At 40.9% G+C, this 22,481-nt stretch overlaps 1 protein-coding gene and 1 long non-coding RNA gene across 10 annotated transcripts in view; one reads left to right on the top strand and one right to left on the bottom strand.

The window, feature by feature from the left end:
• The first annotated feature begins 932 nt into the window (after positions 1 to 932).
• On the top strand, positions 933 to 18,812 carry LOC117199995 (uncharacterized). Of its 2 annotated transcripts, XR_007476454.1 has the most exons (3): positions 933 to 1,156; positions 2,002 to 2,071; positions 14,760 to 18,812. It is a non-coding gene; the product is annotated as an uncharacterized LOC117199995 (long non-coding RNA). The 2 variants fall into 2 exon arrangements; XR_007476455.1 differs by lacking the exons at positions 933 to 1,156; positions 2,002 to 2,071 and adding an exon at positions 11,630 to 11,743.
• Positions 8,818 to 22,481, bottom strand: part of PDZD2 (PDZ domain containing 2) — a 373,328-nt gene continuing 359,664 nt past the window's right edge. For 7 of the 8 annotated variants that reach the window (XM_004266046.4, XM_033421312.2, XM_033421313.2 and 4 more), the window contains 4 exons: positions 21,154 to 21,255; positions 19,089 to 19,359; positions 17,263 to 17,397; positions 8,818 to 11,682 (listed from right to left, as the gene is read on the bottom strand). In XM_004266046.4, the coding sequence (XP_004266094.1) occupies positions 11,501 to 11,682; positions 17,263 to 17,397; positions 19,089 to 19,359; positions 21,154 to 21,255 (690 nt within the window). In that variant the 3' untranslated portion in view covers positions 8,818 to 11,500. The remainder of the gene's footprint in view (positions 11,683 to 17,262; positions 17,398 to 19,088; positions 19,360 to 21,153; positions 21,256 to 22,481) is intronic. The other variant, XM_033421315.2, reaches the window with a different exon arrangement.

Consider the following 22,481-nt stretch of genomic DNA (forward strand, 5'->3'; position numbering starts at 1 on the left):
AAGTCTATGTGAGGTATTTATGAAGTTTAATTCCAACTCAATGGCCTCTCCATCTTAAATGGAGATATTTATATTGTCAGATAACATTGTTCCATTTCACTTTCATCCAGATCAAGATGACTGACAACCTGAGGTAATTTCTAATTCATTGCAGTCCACTGGGTCCCAGAATGATAGCCCTGACTCTTGTAAGTTCTGCATGAATGTCGTATGTTCTTTAATAGCACCAAGTAAGGAAGTGATGTTAAGGCTTGTCACCTTGCAGGCTACTTACTCTTCAAAGAGGCATGGATGGTAAAGTTAGATTGATATCCACACTTCCTCAGCCCAGTATTAGAATTATGTAGGCAATTACTCCTGATAGAGCGGTGGTATAACTGTGATTCCCACTAGCATCATTATATACTGGTGTGCAATTTACTTTTTGCCCTTACATTGTAGAGAACTTTCAGAATAAGCACACATCATTCTCTTTAATCATTTTTGGCTTCATTGTATAATTTCTCCTATTAATGGACATTTGGGTTCTTCTCATGTTCATTATTACAAACATATTGTAACGTATATTTTTGTACATATTTTTATATTTGATTTCCATAGGAGGAATTAATAGAAGTAAGTTTGCTCAAAGACTATGCCTTGAAAATGTAAAAGATAAAGCCGAATTTTCTAAGATTCATGTTAAGTTCCACTTCAAATAATGTGAATGCTGGTTTCCCCACACCTTAGCTAATACCGTAGAGGGTGTCATCAATCCTGGTCTTTGCCAAGGTAATAGTGAGGAGTATGGTCAAATTGTTTTACTAGACGCAAGAGGGAAGAGATATGGGAACATATGTATATGTATAACTGATTCACTTTGTTATAAAGCAGAAACTAACACACCATTGTAAAGTAATTATACCCCAATAAAGATGTTAAAAAAAAAATTGTTTTACTTATTGAAGGGTTGATTATCATTTACTATCTTTATTGGTAATTTGTATTTTTTTTCTGTGAGTTACCTGATCATGTTCTTTATCCATTTTCTAATTTAGGGTATTGATCTTTTTATGTATTGATTCACCAGGACTTTCCATACATATATTGTGGATATTAACCCTGTGTCTGACAGTGATGCAATTGTTTTTCTCAGTCTTTGGAGTTGGTATATATGGTAAGTAATTTTTTTCCTTTTTTTTTTTTTAACAATTCAGAAAAGTGTAAGGTGCAGAAGTGCTTAAGTATGGAATCTGTGGAGACCTTAATTATCATACTAAAGAGATCATGGTATTCAGGTTTGGGGATATATTTCATAAAAATTTGGGGAGGTATGATTAAATATAACATATAAAAATCATGAAAAATACGTATAATTATATGTGTATATAAAGGTTTCATGTAATTTTTATGATTAAAATACAAATGGAAAATCTCATAAACAAATGTATAGGCTAGTGGATTATCTTAAGGCGAACATGCTTGCAGCCGTCACCCAGGCCAGGAGATAGAACCTTGCCAGCTGTCCAGAAGCCGTTCAAGGCTTCCTCCTAATTACAACCTCCCTAAGTCTCTATCCCAACCCAGTATCCATCTTTAATAATTTTGTTCTGTTTCATTTTCGTTTTATATGTCTGTTTTAGTTGCTCTCAATCTATAAGTTCTTTCCCTCATCTCTCTTTATTTTTTTCCTTGAGGAATATTTGTTGATAAAATTGGATCCCTTGTCCTGTTGTTTGGATTTTGCTGATTGTATCCACATAGTGTAGTTTAATGTGTTTTATTGACCTCTACTTCCTGAGAATTGGGCGTTAGAGCTGAGGCTCCGTCAGATTCGAGTTGGTTTGTGTAGGCACCTGTTTCATCGGTGGTGGTGTGTTCTTTCATCAGGAAGCACATGGTGTCTCTCTTTTTGTGATGGTTTGTGATAGCATTCTTGCTGTTCAGTTCTTAGATCCTGTGATTTATTGAGGTTGCATGTGGTGATATTTTAACTGTTATCATTTCTCCTTTGTTTATTAGCTAAAGTATTTCTATGAAGAGAAACTTCACCTTACCTACAATACCGTTTAGTACAGTTCATAGAGGAAACGTAGGAGAATTTCTACATTTTATTTACCAGTTTTCAAAATAGACTTGGTTCCAAAGCATTCTCCAAAGGTGACTGATTAATTTTCTTTAAGTATCCTGAACTTGTGGAAATTAACATTCTTTTATCATCATCATTTTCCTTGATGAGAAGTAGGATTCTTGATACGGAAAAGTAGAGCTATAGCTTTAAGACAGAAGATAGAAAACCCTTGTTGTTCTAAATTCGAATCAGAAGTATTGGTGTAAACTTACAGGGTACTTTATTTCTTCCTTTTTTATTGTGGTAAAATATACGTAACATAAAATTTACCATTTCAGCCATACTCAAGTGTACAGTTCCGTGCCTCTGCTTTTTGTAGTTGTGCTGCATCTGCTTTGTAAGAACATCATCATTATATACTATAATCTCTCCCTTTTAACTCTTGCTTTAGTCTTAACTATTCAAGTAAATACATGCTTAATGCTCACCACCAGCCCTTACGTCATCTATCCAGTCATTCTGCTTGTCTTGCTCATTTGTTAGTAGATTCTTCTGGAAGGGCTTGTGAGACTAGTATACCCTGAGTTTTCGTATGCTGATAACAGTTTATCTGTAGCCTTTTGTATGAAAGTCTGTTTGGATAAAATGGTTGGGTCACATTTTTTTTTTTTTTTAGTATCTTAAGTATGTTCTTTTTGGTTTAAAACGTCACTGTCAATGTCTACTGATAACATGATTTTCTTTCCCTCATGAATGCTTTATTCTTTTTTGCCTGGAGCCCACGGGATTTTTTTCCTCCGATTTTTCGCCAGTGATGTTACTGCAGTATGTTTTGGTGTTGGTTGTTCTGGATCCGTATTCCCAAGTACCTGGTGTGTTCTTTCAATATGTAGCATCAAGTCTTTTTTTATTCTCAATTTCAGGAAAATGAAAGTTTTAATAATTGTTCTGTTCCCTTGTTTAGGCTTTCTTCTTTGGGGATTGCTATCATGTATGCTGTTTTGGGTCACTTTTGCTTGGCTTCTTTTCTTTATTATTGATCTTTAAATGTTTTACCTGTTTTCTCTTCTCTTCCTCTCAAGACATCCTGTTTATTTACTGTGAATGATCTTCCTAGTTTAGTTTTTTCTGAAATTAATTTTTTCCTGAGTTTTAATAATCAATTTCTAAATTTTTCTAATTTCTATTGATAATCATTCATATTTTGTGTCATTTTCCTGATGTATTTTAACTCATTTTTTTTTGTGGTACGTGGGCCTCTCACTGTTGTGGCCTCTCCCGTTGCGGAGCACAGGCTCTGGACGCGCAGGCTCAGCGGCCATGGCTCACGGGCCTAGCCGCTCCGCAGCATGTGGGATCTTCCCGGACTGGGGCACAAACCCGTGTCCCCTGCATTGGCAGGTGGACTCCCAACCACTGCGCCACCAGGGAAGCCCCTAACTCATTTTGAGGTATTATATTTTTCATTGGTTCCCTAGGTATGTCTTTCTGGTGTGCTTTTGTTGTCTCTAGGGATTATATTTTCTCCTCATGCTCTTTTTCTTATGATAACTTTGTATGGGATTTGACCTGGATTGTCTTCTGTTGCCCATGTTTACATGAAATTACTTCTCCTGTTTTAGAAGGGAGATGCAGGTCAGGGTAGCTTTTCTAACTGTGTTTATTCTCTAGAACCCCTTCCTCTGTTTTTGAGTGTGAAGAAGTACGGCAGCTTGCTTTCTGAGATCTGGTTCTGCCACTCTCAGCCACCTTTATCTGGACCTTCTTTTTTTTTGATCTCTGTTGTTCTTCTCTTGCTCAGTTTCGATTTTGTTCCCAGTAGTTTCTCCTCAGTGTGGGGCCATTGGCTGATCACTTTTGAAAGTGAAAAAACGATTCAGGTTTCAGGGGCTGTTATCCAGTCGGTCCTCTGAGCTTCCCTGTTGATTATGAGGCCAAGGGTGAGGGTGTCAGGGTGGGTGTGTGTCTTAGGGGTATCAGATGCCCTGTTGCTTCCCTCTACCCTCCTTGTACAGATTCCGATACCAAATTGGTCTTGTTGCTTGTTAGTAGTTTACTCCTGCTCGTTTGTACCTTCTGGGGTTTGTGAGGGTACTTTCACACCTAGTTTCGTGGTAGATGTTTACCATGGTTTTTCTATACTAGTTGGTCTGGGTTGTATGTGTGCGGTGTTAGTGGTGGGGAAGGGGAAGTGGGTGGGATATGAGGAAATTAAAAAACTATGTTGGGGAATTCCCTGGTGGCCTAGTGGTTAGGATTCTGGGCTTTCACTGCCGCGGCCCGGGTTCAGTCCCTGGTCTGGGAACTGAGATTCCTGCAAGCTGTGCGGTGCGGCCAAAAAAACAAACTGTGTCACTGTTGTGTTATCTTGCCTGAATCTGCTGGGAGAGCCCCCAGTGGTTTTTAGTTTGTATGTAGTCTCATTAAATTATGAGTCTTTTGCTTTATAGCTTCTGCATTTAGCCTCATATTCACTTTATGATTAAAACAGTATATTTAGCTCTTTTGATGGGTTTTTATTTTCCTTTCTTGCTTTTAAATTTATGTATGATGACTCTGGAATTTTATTTTGTTGTGAAGGATTTTGTTGCAAGGAAGCCAGCTTTTTTTTACCTCCCCTAAAATATTTAGCCAGTTTTTCCAAAATCAGCTATTGTATAATCTGTTTTCTGTAACTGACTTAGAATGCCCCTTTGAATTTTCTTTGAATTCAGAATCTATCTGTCATCTTTATTCCAGTGGTTTGGCTGTCGATGGAAGAGGAGACACTTTTAATTATAGTAGTTTTTTTGATGATGTTGTAATAGGGCTAGTCCCCCACTTATTATGCTTTTTCAAAATCTGGTTATTTTTACATGTTTATCCTACCAAATGGACTTCAGAATAATTTTTTTCAGGTTAAAAAATTATTTTGAGATCATTGTTGAAATTTTATTACATTTATAAACTAGCTTGAGGAGAGTTGAGATTTTTAGTGTTGTCATCCTATCCCAGAATAAGCTAAACCTCCCCATTTGTTCGAGTTATTGGTTTTATGTCCCTTAATAGAATTTTGTAATTCATTTAGATCTTTTTAAAAATAATTAACTAATTTTCTGGCTGTGTTGGGTCTTTGTTGCTGCGCGCGGGCTTTCTCTGGTTGCGGCGAGCGGGGGCTACTCTTCGTTGCGGTGCACGGGCTTCTCATTGCGGTGACTTCTCGTTGCAGAGCATGGGCTCTAGGCACACGGGCTTCAGTAGTTGTGCCTCGTGGGCTCTAGGCGTGCGGGCTCACTAGTTGTGGCACACGGGCTTAGTTGCTCCGCGGCAATGTGGGATCTTCCCAGACCAGGGCTCAAACCCATGTCCCCTGCATTGGCAGGCAGATTCTTTTTTTTTTTTTGTGGTACACAGGCCTCTCACTGCTGTGGCCTCTCCCATCGCGGAGCGGAGCACAGGCTCCGGACGCGCAGGCTCAGCGGCCATGGCTCACGGGACCAGCCGCTCCGCGGCATGTGGGATCTTCCCGGACCGGGGCATGAACCCGTATCCCCTGCATCGGCAGGCGGACTCTCAACCACTGTGCCACCAGGGAAGCCTTCTTTTAGGTCTTGCCAGTCCTTGCCAAAGTTAAACGTATTTTTAGTTACTATTGTGTTTCCTCTTATAATATGTTTTAAGTGGTTATTATTTATGAGTAAGAAAGCTCTTGTTTTGGTGGATGATTTCTGATAGCCAACTTTACTGAATTCTAATATTTTAACAGTTTTTAAATTGATGTGTTTGTGCTTACAAGTACCCAGATATATCTGTGCACACTATATGATACATTTGTTTCTTCTACTTATACCTCTTAAAAATTTTTTGTCTAATTGTATTGGCTTGTACCTCTAGAATATTGTTTCCAACAATAACAGCAGTGAACATCATTTTTGTTTGTATTCCTGAATCTAATGGGAATGATTCTGGAGTTTTTCCATTAAGAGTTTGAAGCAGGCTTTTAAAAAAGTATGTCTTTCACAGGATTTGTGTGTGTGTGTCCTACTGATGTAATGAATTACATTCTGCATTTACATTTATAGATTTCTTAATTCCAAATCATTCATGCATTCCTGGAGTTAACATCACTTAGACTTGGTATTTTCTTTGTTGTACTACTGGATTCATTGGCTAACATTTAATTAGGATTTTATTTATAAATTTGTTTTGTCCATTTTCATTGTTTTCTAAGCATTTTTCAAGTTCATCAAGTTCATCTTCAATGGCACTGACTTGTATTCTGCAATGTGATTTGACTCGATGCTTATATGGCTTTGGTTTCGTAAGGTGGTCTCCTCAGTTTCTTTTTCGTTCTACCAGATCCATATTAATCTCATTTGATTTTCTTATCTCTTCTTTGATCTTGTGCTTCTTAGAAGCCACGTTCTCTTTGAGTGCACTGAGAATATGAAGCAGTTTGTGTTTATAATTTTCTTTTGATTCCTAAGGTAGTTGTCCAAATTATTTTTTTTTTCTGCCTTTTGCATACTATGTTTCAACACCCTCCCCCCACCTTTCCCAGCTTGGTATTCACGAGAAGGGCCCTTGCTGAGCCTGTTTCATGGGGAAGGTGGGGTTCTACTGAAGCCTGCCATTTGGTCAGTAATGGATACTTCAGAGCTCTGTGTTTAAGCATCATTCAGCTCCTCCCTTAGAATGAGAGAGGAAAGTTGGATACCAGTTGATTTTAATCTTTATGCAGATCTACTCAGCTGCGCTGGGGGGATCGAGAAGAAGGCTGTGATCGGTGCTTGGTGTGGCTTTTACGGGGTTGGGTGAGCAGAGGCTGCTGATATCTGAACGGATCAGTTGAGCCCTTTCGTTTCAGGAATGTACGTGGTAGGGACTCCCCTCAGATCAGACCATTCCTTCCCTGTTACTCCTCTGACCTGCTGAGGCCGGCCAGGTGCCTGGGAAAATCAAAATGAGCCTCCCCTTAAACTTCACCTTCCCTACCATTCTGAGGAGTGGAAATGGCTCTGATTCTGGGTGCTTCCTGCTTTTTCTGGGGCTCACCTTCTGTAATTCCCTTTCTTCAAGTTAAGGGTTTTGGTGACATTCTGATATTCTTCAAAACTCTCATACCATCTTTGCTTTCTCACATTCAGAGAGAATTGTATCCCATTTCATTGTTCTCCTTCAGTTTGGTCTCAGGTTTCATTTATTGTACATGGTATGTAGCCTTCAACATTCATAGAATGGGTTTGTGGCTATTTCTTTTTTCTTTTTTTTTTTTAAATTTATTTATTTATTTTTGGCTGCGTTGGGTCTTTGTTGCTGCACGCGGGCTTTCTCTAGTCGTGGCAAGCGGGGGCTACTCTTCGTTGTGGTGCGCAGGCTTCTCATTGCGGTGGCTTCTCTTGTTGCGGAGCACGGGCTCTAGGCGCATGGGCTTCCGTAGTTGCGGCACATGGGCTCAGTAGTTGTGGCTCACGGGCTCTAGAGCACATGCTCAGTAGTTGTGGCGCACGGACTTAGTTGCTCCGCGGCATGTGGGATCTTCCGGACTAGGGCTCGAACCTGTGTCCCCTGCATTGGCAGGTGGGTTCTTAGCCACTGTGCCACCAGGGAAGTCCAAGTCCCTGTGGCTATTTCTATAGTGTATTAAAACTCTCCCCCAGGAAAGAGTTCTGCGCAAGTGTAGCAGTGGACTGAGCCAATCAGAATCTTAATTTTTGGAGGATATATGGAAAATCAGGCAGGCAGCAGCCTGTATGTCTAGAGAAATCCTGTGATACAGAGTGGGGCTAAAATTATAGCAAAATAGCATTCATCGGTTTCTAAGTAAAGAAAAGGTGTGAGGAATTGGGGATAAGGCTGCCAGCTAGTGGAGGGAGGAGAAGCAGGTCTGCAGAAACAGACCCACAAACAGCAGTGGAGGGCACTGAGTGACAACCCATGAGCCCCCGAGTTCCTCCCGTCGCTGAGGCCTGGTCATATGCTGAGTTCTATTCTGGGATTTCTGTGAGATGCCGTCTTGCCTTCTTCCCTTGGGCTACTCTAGTTTGGCGTCTGCATCTGAAAACCAAAACAGCCTAAAATAAAGCAGATGCTTTTTATTTCACTCTGTGAAATAAGATCCCAGATTATCCAACTATTTGTGGGGGAGGGAGTGGTGAATGGGTAGGGATTTTAGGAAAAATGAAGAATGTATTCATTGTGAAGAATGAGAGAAAAAACTGGCAAGGAAACAATTGCCAAGTAGCATCCAGAGTCCAGCTGAGGTCGGAAGCCATGAATTTATAGCAAATCACTATGTGTAGTTGTGAGATTTTTCTTTAGGAATAGGCATGTGGGCATCAAGAGGCTGGCTGGTTGGAAGGATCCTGGATTAGACGGGGCGAGGGAGCTGTGTGCCTCTGGGCTGGAGGGCGATTGCTGTCCTCTACCGTGGGGTCCAGTCTAAATAGACAGAGAAGGGAAGGAAACACGGGTGGGGATTCTGAAGCAGAGAAAAGTACCAGTTGCCTAGGGATTGGAGGGCCTGTTGAAACTGAAGCAGAACCAGGGGGAAGGGGAGTAAGCTCCGGAAGGTCGGGAGGTTGTAAAGGCATGAGATGTCTGATTTCAAGATCTCAGAGGTGGAATGGGTTTGGATTGCGTCAGATCCTGGGTATGGCCATGGAAGAAGTGTGGTTGACTTGCCTTCTTTTGCCTTTGCCCGTCTCACCCATTTAGGTAATCACCATTTCTTAGCTTGATGGTTTAAAAGGTTATTCTATAGATGCAGAAGTGAACAAACAAAAAAACAAGTAGTAAACAGTGTTTATTTTTTTAAAATTACTTAAAAAAGGTTGTTTATAGAGACGTGGATTTACATAACTTGGCGACAACATTTTAAAAATGTACAGGCTATTTCATATTATTGCACTTACTCTTTAATAATATATAAGGCATTTTATCTTACATAAATAAAGGATAATGTATAATATCATACAACAGGTGTGGTGCCAACTAAAAGTCAACCCTAAAATTAAATGAGCTGCGTATGGGACGCTCGCAATGAAACCCGGCCTACTTCAACCATCACGGTACATCGTTGCAACTACGATTTACATGTTATGACACAGTTACCATCATAGCTTATTGTGGATGAAGGACCAGTTAAAAAACCAAAACAATGCAAGTTTTAGTAGGACAATACCATGAGTGTTCATGTCAGGAAGTTTGGGAGTTTATTAGAGTAATTAGAAATACTAGTCATGCCTTGAACACTGACGACAAATAAATAGCTTTCTATCTTAGGGTCAAAGTTTAGCTTTTGCTTCCTCCCTTAAATTCCAATTGTCAGATTCCAAGGGAACCCCTCTGGCAAGGTCCACTGGAAATGGCTGATGACTTGAATATAGTTCAGTGACCCAGAGGGCTACCCTTGCACTCTTCAGATAAGAGGATTAGAACCTCTTAGAAGGAGACCATTCCGCTGCTTCAGAAACTCCTATCTGTCACACAGGACTGTGCATTTCTATGTAGGCACAGCTGGAAGAGTGGAGGCAAAAAATCGTTTTCAGTGTTGACTTCGAAGAGTCTCTCATCATTTAGGCAAGAAAGCAGAAGCCACAAAGCTGACCCCAGAGACTTAAAAACAATCTAGCATGCACCTTGCACTGACTTCCTATAGTATCCTACTTGGAACTGTAATAGTGAAAAGTAGAAGCTAAATTAATCAGGTCTTTCTAGCTAACTCCTGAACTACATTCTCTTTTGTATAACCTGTTTAAAAATGAGAAATCTCGGCTCACACCAGCCAGATATTTCACTCCCGTCTGAGAACCTCTCTGGGCCAGCTCCACAGAGGTTTACTGGGATTAGTCACTCAGAAATAGGTTAATTAAAGAAATCGCCGACATAAAACCTTAGCGTCACCATGCACGCAGGTATGCAACCTCACCCGTATTCCCAGGACTCAGCTGGCCTGCACCACCGAGGATGTGGCTTGTAACTACGCAGTTCTGCTCCTTTACCTTGAAAGACTGACTCACCCTCGTTTTCCACCTTCTTACTATGTTTTGGTAAATGAAGCTGATGAGGATTTGGGTCTTAAGAAGAGAAGGTACAGTACGAGGGAGAAGAGCCAGTTTTGTGACGAGGAACAGCACGTAGAATGGGAACAGTTACTAAGAAGAAGCTTGTGCTTCAGGAGGGCAGCTGGGACGAGTGTCACAAGCAAGCGTGAGTCACAGCAGTGTTCTGCTGGGAAACATTTTTGGCAAAAGGAAGAATTTGCAAAACAGGAAAACAAAAAGAGCAAAAACTTCAGTCACTGCAGAGCTATGCCATTACACCCAGGTCAGGAAAATAGATCCAGTGCTTAGAAATGTTACATTTCTTAAGCTTGTTGAGAAGAGAAAGGGGAAAAAAAAAATCAGCCAAAGAAAAGAAAGTCCCCTAAAAGGATTATTTTAAGTTCCTCTATTGGGATTATAAATCCAAGGACACTAAAAAGATAATTGCTTTCTGAAACTTTAAATTAGTGGTTGGATCTATAAAATATAGAAATGGAAACTCAGTGACAATGATATTTTTGCCTGCTCTTTTGTTGACCAGTCTTGAATTCAAATATTTATTCAAGACAAGTTTCAAAGTAGATGCAAGGTGCTTGCAGAGCTGGAACTGTCTGCTCATTCTAAGCAGCAAAGTTCACAGCTATTTAGTACAGTTTATCAGAACTGCATTCCCGTAAAATTGCCTTACGACGTACACTTTTAGGTCATGATCACTTCACGGTGATCAATAACCACCGAGTTAGTTAAACTATGCAGCCATACGTTGCACATTACACTCACTGAAAATACCACTTTCTGTATTTTGCTTTTTCATTTTTGGATAATTCCTGAGCTCAGTCTAACCATTAGGTCATAATTGATTTTCTTTTTTCAAGTCTCATTTTCTTTTCAGGATAACATACAGACCCTACCGCTCCTTCCACTGAATGTGCCTAAAAGCATTCTGTCATTTACTTACTTACAAAATTATATAAAACTATAGTCCTTTTTAGTTGTGACACTTGTGTTGCCCCTCAGACTTTGTTAGCCTCCCTAGTTGCCAGGATTGAGTGTGTTGGGAGAGGTGGCTAGAAGGATGCGGAGGTCTCACTAAATGTTTCAAGTGAAGAAGGGCATGCCGCATCTTGTGTCCCCATCAGGAAACATAGAAGGTGTCAGGGGACAGGCACTGGAACAGAATGAACCCTCCTGGCCTAGGTGATCCAGGCAGAAGGTTTCTGAGTTCAGCTCCATTGCTGCTGCTTCATGTGTAAGTAAAAAACTGGAGAGTTGTTTGTTTTATCGTCCTTGCCACACCAGTGCTTCTGTGTTGTTTCAGGAACCCATTGTTTGTTTAAAGAAGTCATTCTGATTTGCTAAAGAAAGAAGGGAACGGAGAAAAGGAGATTCTGATTAATAAAAAATGTAACAAGCGCAATTAGTGTCACTACCAGTGCTTGTTGCATGAAGAATTCCTGTGCTTTCTAATTACTAACTGCACAGGTCCCTCTGGGACAGACTTCATAATATTCCAGGCATCGAAGTGCATGAGCCCAACCAGGGATTTCCCGTTAATGGCAAGAATTTCATCTCCAGCTTCTATTGTTCCAGCTTGCTCAGCTGCACCACCTGAGAGAATAAATACAGAATAATAGTTTGGTACTTTCGTAATATCCAGAATAAATTCCAGGTAAATGAAGAACTTAAGTGAGAAATATCTCTAAACCATGTGCCTATATTCTTCGAAGAGGGAAATTTTCTTTAAACAAGACGCACAAAGCAAATACCCCAAAAAAGAAATCTGACTACATAAAAAATTCAAATCTGTAACCCCTCTTTCCCCGAAACATAAGCAACTGACTACAGGAAGATATTTTCATTATATTTAGTCAACAAATAAAATGAAACATTAGAGTTAATATCTAGCCAAGCTAAAGAACTCCAAATCAATAAAGAACACACCAAAAAAATCCAAATGACCAATAAAACAAGTTCAACTTCTACTCATTAACACGTATAGTCTGATATATCCACATGCTGAGAATGTGATTACCTGCTCAGCAATGACTGAGGAGATTACTTAAATTATCACTTAACACAAAATTTAACAGATTTCTACACTACAGCTCTGGGTACGTTAGAGCAAGATTATGAGCTTTGGAAAAAACACAAGTTTACGCCCTTTTCTATTTACTTTCTTGCACATGCACATCTAAAAAACAATCGTACTGAAGAAATGCACACTGGCCGTGCAGGCATCTTTTCATCTTACGGAAGAAAGGACATTAAAAGAGAAGAATTCCCGAGTTTGAAAATAATTTCCCCAGAAATCTTTAACTAGATCTCAAAACACTGAGGAGATAAATCTACTTTGTTCTAAATTCCCGAAAATCACTGTTAAATATTATTTGATATCAATACACATGTAATTATAGTTGATTATAAAGAGTGACAAAATAAAAAAATATAGCTGGAAGAAAGTGAGTTCAAATGCAACCCACTCAAGGACAAAAACATTTGATGTTGTTAATGACAGAGGCAGATGCTGTCATCGGAAAAGAGGTGAGCCTTCACCGTTACCAGTCCTACAGTGGGAGCAGAGAGACTGATTTAGTCCCCGTCATTGCTTTCTCAAGATACACATTTTTGGAAGTACCAAAGCACTGTTGTCTGACATGCCCGGTTATACTGCGTTAGCATATTTCCCGTTCTAGGAGTATTACCTAAAGGCCTCAAGCAGATTATGTGAAACGAAAAGAATTTTCTGAGTGTTCATCTGGGTCTGAGGACGTGGGCGTCCAACCAACCCAAACAGGAGGCTGTGAGTTAGGGGAAAGCACGTTGAATACCTGCAGGCAGTCAGACTGGCTTGGGCTCAAGTATGCGACTTCAAGCAAGTTACAGGTTTCCCGAAACCTCAGTTTTCTCATCTGCAAAATGGTGTTAGCCTGTCTCGTTCCCTCACTAGGTTATTACAGGGATCTAATGAGATGAAGCAGATGAAAGTCCTTGATGAACCACTCAGTACTGTTCAGACCAAAGGTAGTGCCAACTTCTGGACTTCTTATACACGAGAGAGAAATAAACTTTTCTTTAAACCATTGTAATTTTGGGTTTTCTATTACATGGGGCCAAGGAGAATCCTAACTAATTTGATCAGGCTATGTCTCTCTCCATTTATTGAGGTTTTAAGAAAAATTTAGAACACTTTTATCTTTTTTCCAAAAAGGTCTTGCATAGTTTTCCTGTGACACACTCTTAGGTTCCTTACGGTCGTTACTGAGAATTGGTATCATACAGTACTGAATCTGCGTTTAGCCTTTTTTCCCCCCGTTCAGCCCTGTTTTTGAACTGGTCCCGGTTAATGGATATAGCTCTAACTTGCTTCTTGAATTGCTATATAGTTTTCCCTTTTATGGATGTGATACATTTTACTCATCATTTTGCTACAGATAGAAATTTAAACTGTTTTATAGCTTCCATTTTAGCAAGCACTGCTAAATTCTTCCCCAGAGAGGAACGATTGTTTATACTTCTGCCAGAAAGTATGAGTGTTCTTCTTTCCCTGCATCTTGCCAACACATCATATCATGAGATTTCTTATTTATGGCCAGCCTGATTTTAAAAAGATGATTCCTAATAGTTATAATTTTCACCCAATAACTAATATAAGTTGGAGTGACCTTCCCTATATTTCTTGACCATTTAGGTTTTAACTTTTTCTATTTTCTATTCATTTCCTTTACCCAGATTTTCTCTTTATTTAGTATTTTTCTTTTTTTCTCAGCCATGCTGTGTGGCTTGTGGGATCTTAGTTCACTGACCAGGGATTGAACCCGTGCCCCCTGCAGTGGAAGCGTGGAGTACTAACCACTGGACCGCCAGGGAAGTCCCATGTATTTTTCTTACTGAATTATAGTTCTTTATATATCCTGGAATTAGCCTTTTGTTGATTAAATACATTGTAAATATCTTCTAGTCAGTCACTTCGAATTTATTTGTTTATGGTATAATTTTTTGCCATATAGAAGTTAAACATTTTACATATGTATTCTTTCACGATGTGTTTTTGTGAAATTTTTTGCCATATAGAAGTTAAACATTTTACATATATATATATATATATATATATATATATATATATATTCTTTCATGATGTGTATTGTGTTATAGGATCCTCCCTATAGGGTTTTAAAATAATGGTTATTGCTGATATATAGGAAATTCTATTGATTTTTTTTTTTTGTATGTTGATTGTGAATTCAGCGATCTTGGTGAGCTATTTATATTGGCTTCACATTTGATTCTCTTAGATTTTTTCAGTCAGGAAGAACATACAATTTGCCAATGATGATGAATTGTATTCCTATATTTCCAATCTTCATACTTCTTATCTTTTTCTTGTCTTATTGTATTAACTGATATTCCTGGTAAAATGTTGAATACAAAAACATCTTAAAAGCAGCCCAAACATAGTAAAAAAAATAAAAAACAAAACAAAACATTTTTAAAGTGTTAAAAATTTTTTTAAAAAGCAGCCCAGATAGTAGTAGTGACACTGTTCTACCCGGATGGCTGCCGCTTCACACAAGAGTTTACAAATAACTGTCTACTGCATTTTTCATCAGTAAAATCCCTGACCTTCCAGATAGCTTTAGGGAAATATATTTAATTCACTTATTATTCAAAGAATTTTTTTGTATTAGATTGATGCAAGAAATTGAAGATTGCTATACTGCTTTTGGTGTTTGAGCTAAAAGGCACAGGAAACCAAGATAAACAGAAAACCTGTACCTGTACTTAAATTTGTAAGTATGAAATAAAGGTAAGATGATGAAATCTTTGGGCAGAGCTCTAAGCCTCTACAAAGAACGTAGATTTACCAGTCTCCAAAAAGAGTGAAGGGGAGGGATCTGTATAATATTCAGAAAGCCTTGAATGCCTTTTCCGAAGAGTCAATCTGCAGGCCTGCACACAAGGGCACTGGAAATGCTCCTCTGTGGAACAGGTGCTTCTCTGTAGCAATTCCTCCTCTCTATCCATTTATATAGTTTCATGGATTTCTAGCCAGATGCTAAGAGACAAAGGCCAGGAAGTTACCCAGGACACTGTCCTTGCTCTGCTGGAAGGAGATCTGGGGGATGCTTATCTCCCCTGGGGCTGCTTCTCCACTTCAGTGCTGCACATTCCATGGGATTCCGGACCTGGCCTCCCAGTCTCCACCTGGGCTGCTGCTTTAGCCAGCTTCAGTTTCTGGTTGGTTTGGCTCACAGGCCAGAAAATCCTTTTTAAGCTGTGAGCTTCTTGGCCTGCAGAGGCTGCATGTCCTGTGACTGATCACAGTGGCCGTGACTCCGGCACCTTTCACTGTGTGTCCTAAACACCTCCATCTTGCTGTTGTAGGCTCAGTCCTCTGAAGGTTATTCTGTTTCCCGGCATTCATGCTGCCAGTCTGATCGTACTGCCTTTGTGAGCAAGCTGTGCGTTTTCTGTGTGCTTTTTAAGTTCTTTGTATTTTGAAACTTGATTGTGATACATCAAGGCCTGGGTTTCTATAAAATTCATCCTGTTTTGCCCTTGATGAGAATTTTCAGCCTGAATACTCCTATTGTTTCTCAATAGTCATGACTTCTCCAAATAGTTCCTTTCTCGCGTTCTTTTTTTTTCCTTCTTTTTCTGGCACTCCTCAATATGTCCTCCTCATTGCTCATCACCCTTTTGTAATTAATTTTTATCTCTTTTTTCCCTTGTGCTGCAGTTTTTATGGTTTCTTCTTTCTTGATTTTTATAAATTCTCTCTTTGTAAGGATTTAGTATACTTTTTAATTCTATTTATTAATTTAAAAACATATTTGACTGCCTTTTTGCTAATGGGCTTCTCTGTGTGTGTCTGTTTTAACATATCTGCCTGTTTCTTTTGAATACCCTCTTGTCTTGTTTCATGGCTAATATTCCTGCCTTAATTCTTTAATGGACTTTCTTGTTTATTGTGTCTGTTGGCAATTTCGTCATGTACTTTGTACACTTTGTTTTAGAGCTCTTAAGAGTGCTCTTATAGTCAAACAGTTTCATGCTTGCCTTAACTTGGCTTTCTGTGTTCTACTGCTGTCCAGTTAACATGTATAGGGTTTTCCCTTTACCCTGGTACCGTGAGTCTAGATATCACACACAGCAGAGGCCTGGCTCCTGATTTGTGCCTGTCCTCTGCTTGCCCCAGGGACCGTGAGCAAACAGCCTGCTTCTGGCTGCCACCCATTTACAGTTAGAGTGTGTGCTAGACTGGAAGAAAGTAGACGGGAGCCGTAGATATCACTGGACTAGTTGGCAGATACGAAATCTCTTTATACACTTGAATAATTCATTTTATGATATTGGACAGTTCCCAAAAATCTCCTCAGCTGAATTATATTAACAATATCAGTATATATGTATATGTTTTAATACTAACAATATTATAAATATATATTGAATATATGAAACAATATTATAGTATAATAAAATATTACATATAATAGGATAATCAGCATGTATGTATATATATAAATATATCATTAGTATAATATAATTGCTCAGCTTAGGGACCTGAAGAGATAATTTTGAGAATGGTCCAAGATCATAAAATGCATTATTTAAGTTCATGAAGAGACCTCATATCTACCAACTATTTCAGTGATATCTACTGCTCCCATATTACTTTCTTGAAATCCAGTATTTGCAATTTTAAGTGAATATGACCTTGACCAATGTTAAGTACCCCTGACTGGCAATTCTGATGGCATTACTTAGCTTGCTGTGTTCATATCCATTACAGCTAATCATAAGTAAGAACACGAAGACAGGAGCATGGAGTTAGGGGATACAGTACTGAGGCTGGGGGCACAGTCTCTGGAGCCTGGGTTCAAGCCTGATTCTGCCACTTAATCTGTGTGACCTTAGGTGCCTGCATAACTCCCCTGTGGCTCAGTTTCTTCTCTTGTAAGACGGATGATAATGATAGTACCCATCCTATAGAACTGTCATGTGGATGACATGAGTTAAAACGTGTAAAATGCTCACAACAGGGCTGACACACAGTAAACCCTGTATGTCACAGAGCATTAAACACATTGCAGATTTTTTAAAACAAATTTGATTTCCAAATGGAAGGCACTGACAAACACAGAGAGAGAACTGGTACTAGGCAGCAGATTGGGGTTTCTAGAACATTACCTTTGTACACTCTTTTAATGAACAGGGGCCCATCTCCAGACATAGACGATTTCCCTCCATCCAGACTCAGTCCCAGCCCAGCCGAGGTCTTCAGCACTTCAACACACAGAGCCTCATGTGCACCCGTGCTTCTCCCTGCAGCGACAGTGTTCGTAAGGATGATGATGACAGGGAACCGCAGCCCCTCCTGCCCGGTGCCCCCAAGTGTGTTCCCCAGGCACCCTCGAGTCCCGTCTACCTTGAAGTGCTGATAACGACATCTGAGACCAACTTTAGGGTTGCTCTCCCAAATCTAGAGCTGTGTTCCTGCTGTCCCTTGCCCCCCTAAGCACTTTCTGCAAGCACAGAGAAGGCATTTATGCCCAAGCAGAAATCCCCAGAAGCCAAACTGCTCTTGTCAACCCCAGATAGTCGGTGCACATCTCAGTGAAGACTGAAGTCGCGCTTGGGGAATCAGATTTGATTTCCTGCCAACCTTGGCAGCCGACGGCAGCAGAGCATCACAGCCTGGTACTGACAGCCTGCAACACCCAAATGCCAGGCCTCACACGAGACATGGAGCGTCCTTCCTTCCCCTTCTGCTCCTGTGAGGGGTACCCCTGCCTCTGGCTGGCCGGCTGCATCACACACTAGCTGCCTTCATTGCCATCTCCTGGCTCCACTGTGGGGAGAGCGTTTCCTTGGTGACGCCTACTTCATAGCAACCAGCCTGTGCCTACTCTGTGTGCTAGTGTGGAGAGGCTGGGCTGGGGTCTATCTTGGGCGTCTGAGTAGGGATTGTAAACTTGCCTTTTGTTTCCCTTACTTGCTTGCTGTACCAGTGAAGGATGTCTGAGTCGAGTGGAAAGGGCACTTAATTGCTTGGGAGGCAGGGGAAGGACCACAGACAGATTAAACTGTCCACTTGGGGTTGAGGCCAAGCCAGAATCACTGCCTTTGAATGGGGAACCTTAAGAAGACGTGGATGCTGGTCCCCCCATCCCACCACCCACACCCCTCAGAGTTTGACTTCACTGAGCTGGGGGATTTCCTGGGGATCAGGATTTTTAAAAGCTTCCCAGGTGCCTCTAACATCAAGCCTACTGCACCAAGCCCCAAGTGGGCTGCCTTCAGTGCATGTTAAGGCATAATTGCGTAGGATCTGCTAGAGCCCCGGGCAGGGGGATCGTAAGGAATAGAAATATGAAGAAATAAGTTGAAGCCCCGAATGTGCTTTTTGCAATCTGATAACTTTGTAGAGGTTGGTTCAAGGCCAGATGCCCTGAAGGTGCCACAGGAACACTTAATGATTATCAATTTCGGGATAGTCTTCCATATCTGAGTTCCTGAGTCTTAAAAACTCTGAAAGCTGTTAGGACTAAGTGCCCAGTGGTTTCCTTTGACAGGTTACGTTTCCAGGATCCCACCGAAAATACACCAAACAGGGAATTCCCTGGCGTGGCTGTGGTTAAGACTCAGCGCTTTCACTGCCAGGGCCTGGGTTCAACCCCTGGTCGGGGAACTAAGATCCCGCAAGCCGTGTGGCCCCCAAAAAAAAAAAAAAAGAAGAAGAAGAAGAAAAAAACAAAACCACCAAACAGTTGAGACAGTGCAAGGGCAAAAGTGAGCATGACAAGGTCTGATAAATAAGGTATTTCCCTGTACTGGGAAGGGCTTTAGCTTTCTAGAAGAATGAGAGCAAGACGACAGAGCAGAGGGAAGACTGAGAACACCCCCAACACTCGTGGACGCATCTGGACAAGAAGAGTTTCTCATTTGTTCCATGGAATCAGTGCCATTCTCAGCAAAGTCATTACAAATAGCTCAGGCCCCTGCTGGTACCTTACCTGTTCCAGGCTCCAGGGGGCTGGGCTTTCTGGACAGCAAGCCCTTCCCATTGGCCATGGGAGGCTCCTGCCTGATGGAGGGCCTGGGCCGGTCACTCCCTTTCTTGATGACCACGAGGACATCTCTGTACAGCTGTGCCTGGTGCAGAACCCTCAGGACATCCCCGTGGGCTAAGCCAGCCAATGAGGCGCCGTTGACTGACAGAAGGAAATCCCCTCGGCTCATGGTCCCTTCCTGAGAAGCTGCCCCCTGAGAAAACACCCTGTGGATCTGGGACAGGAGAGGACAAAAGCCAAGTTCATTTATGACCTCCAGTAAAAGCAAAAGGGCAAATTTGTAGTAAAGGAACTATCTAATGGCAAGTTTTCTAAATCATACACACACTTGGTTTATCAAAAACATTCCGTGTGGCCTTCCCTGGTGGCGCAGTGGTTGAGAGTCCGCCTGCCGATGCAGGGGACACGGGTTCGTGCCCCGGTCCAGGAAGATCCCACATGCCGCGGAGCGGCTGGGCCCATGAGCCATGGCCGCTGAGCCTGCGCGTCCGGAGCCTGTGCTCCGCAACGGGAGAGGCCACAACAGTGAGAGGCCCGCGTACCGCAAAAAAACCAAAACATTCCATGTGAGGAATGGGATTAAAAATGTCAGTACCAGTACCTCAACACATTTTTATTCTATTCTTGCTAGCATCTCAAATGTGTCTGGCACTCCACGGGGCCATAAGAGTAGAAAGATGAACAGGACCTGGTTTCATCCAAGGAAGGTGGCCTCCCTAGTGATTTCAAAGGCCTTTGAGTGATATAAAATTTTAAGTTTTTGATCTTGAGAAAGAAGTGATTTATAAGCAAATGCAAGTTTTGGTCCGTTAGTTCTAATGTCCTTCCAATGCTTAAACCAATAAAATGTTTAGGTGAATATGAGGACATAGGCAACTGTGTTTATATGTATCATCATCTTGAAGGTCACTCGCTATGTATTAAAAGTGCGTCTCTTAATGCAAATCAAAACTACAATGAGGTATAACCTCACACCGGTCAGAATGGGCATCATCAAAAAATCTACAAACAATAAATGCTGGAGAGGGTGTGGAGAAAAGGGAACCCTCTTGCACTGCTGGTGGGAATGTAAATTGATACAGCCACTACGGAGAACAGTATGGAGGTTCCTTAAAGAACTAAAAATAGAATTACCAAAAGACTGAGCAGTCCCACTACTGGGCATGTACCCTGAGAAAACCATAATTCAAAAAGAGTCACATACCACAATGTTCATTGCAGCTCTATTTACAATAGCCAGGACATGGAAGCAACCTAAGTGTCCATCAGCAGATGAATGGATAAAGAAGATGTGGCACATATATACAATGGAATATTACTCAGCCATAAAAAGAAATGAAATTGAGTCATTTGTAGTGAGGTGGATGGACCTAGAGTGTGTCATACAGAGTGAATTAAGTCAGAAAGAGAAAAACAAATACCATATGCTAACACATATATATGGAATCTTAAAAAAAAAGGTCATGAAGAACCTAGGGGCAGGACGGGAATAAAGATGTAGACCTACTAGAAAATGGACTTGAGGACACGAGGAGGGGGAAGGGTAAGCTGGGATGAAGTGAGAGAGTAACATGGACATATACACACTACCAAATGTAAAATAAATAGCTAGTGGGAAGCAGCCACGTAGCACAGGGACATCAGCTCGGTGCTTTGTGACCACCTAAGAGGGGTGGGATAGGGTGGGTGGGAGAGAGATGCAAGAGGGGGGAGATATGGGGATATATGTATATGCATAGCTGATTCACTTTGTTATAAAGCAGAAACTAACACACCATTGTAAAGCAATTATACTCCAATAAAGATGTCAAAAAAAAAAAAACACTGTGTCTCTTTGTCAATGATAACGTTATGTACTACTTTTTTCCCCACTTTTCTATTTTTGTTTTGGTGGCAGGGAACAGACACCAGCATTCTTTGAACCCACTGACATGAATTCTGTCCTGATCAAATTCTGAGGCTGCTTCAGGAGTGACTCTTCCGACAGCATCTCGACATTGTCACTTACCACAATTGATTTTGGCTCCACATCTGTCCCTCCTGTCACACTGAATCCCAGACCTGAGCCTTCTTTTTTATTCAAGACTATGAAGTAAATATCTTCTTTATTCTAGTGAAAAGAAACAGAAACAAGTATATTCCTTGTGCCAGAGTAAGGAAGTTCTGATGTCAATCCTTCCACAGTACTGCAGAGCTTGTCACCACTAACCCCAGTGGTTCCTTAGGCACTTCCACACAATACTGGAAGCAGAGGGGCCATCATGAATATCCTGCTTTCCTCCTGGGTGGTGCTTATGTGGAGTTCTGAGGGTCCATCCTGTAGCTCTAGAACCGCCAAGAAGGTCATATGAACCAGGATAGTGGCAGGGACACGGGACACTTTAGAAGTCATTCTCGGCACCAGACTGTGTGTTCCCAAATCTGATCATAGCACATAATTCAATCATGAAGAGACTTCTTTACAATTTTCTAAGTCTACAATTGAGCAAAGCCCATGTTGTCAGCAGGAGAGAGAAGTATAGGTGCCAAGAGACAGGACGAGAGCACATCGAGGCCGTTAAGTTTTACGTCCCCCCTTCCACCATGTTCAGCTTATTGGATTTTCGGTGCAATTAATGAACTGGTAGTCATAAAACACAAAGTATGCTGAAAAATAGTACATTAAAACAATTTGTCAATTCATATTGAGACTAGAACATTCTTAGTAAGTAACAAAAGACTGTCCTGTGTTCCAAGCATCAATCAAAAGATTGATGCTTGGAATAAAAGCATTTAACTAAATGCTTAAAAAGATTTTAGAATTAAAAAAAATTAGCTGGGCTAATTATTCTGAATTTGGACTTCCTTCACATACATGCTAGATAAGATTCAGCCTCATTTTAAAGACCTGCATTGCTAGGTTTCCCATGAAGTGATTTATAATCCATCAATTCAAGGTGTTCTCAGACATGCTGATAGAGAAAGAATCTAATAATAACCCTCCAGGATTGCTCTGACAGAGAAAGTGAAAATGTTGGAAGAGAAAACCACCTCTGTATTGTGCTGGGGAAAGAAACCAATATTTAAAAGAAACAATGTTTAGTCCTATTAAGTCCTAAAGAGTAATCCCAAGCATGTCACACCTCTAAAGAAGTTCACTCAAACCAAAGCTCCATGTGCTAACACTAGAATATCCTGCAGAACCTTGGGGGGCTGGGATTTTTGACTTCATGGGCAAGTCCAAGTATATACATGCTCAGACACTGTTCACTGGAGAGAAGAATGATGACTACGCTTTCTCACAAAAACAGGAACATGTGGTCTGGGACATGATCTCTCTGTAGCTTCTGGGAAGTT

This window comes from Orcinus orca, chromosome 3 (assembly GCF_937001465.1).
Source record: "Orcinus orca chromosome 3, mOrcOrc1.1, whole genome shotgun sequence".
Taxonomy (NCBI): domain Eukaryota; kingdom Metazoa; phylum Chordata; class Mammalia; order Artiodactyla; family Delphinidae; genus Orcinus; species Orcinus orca.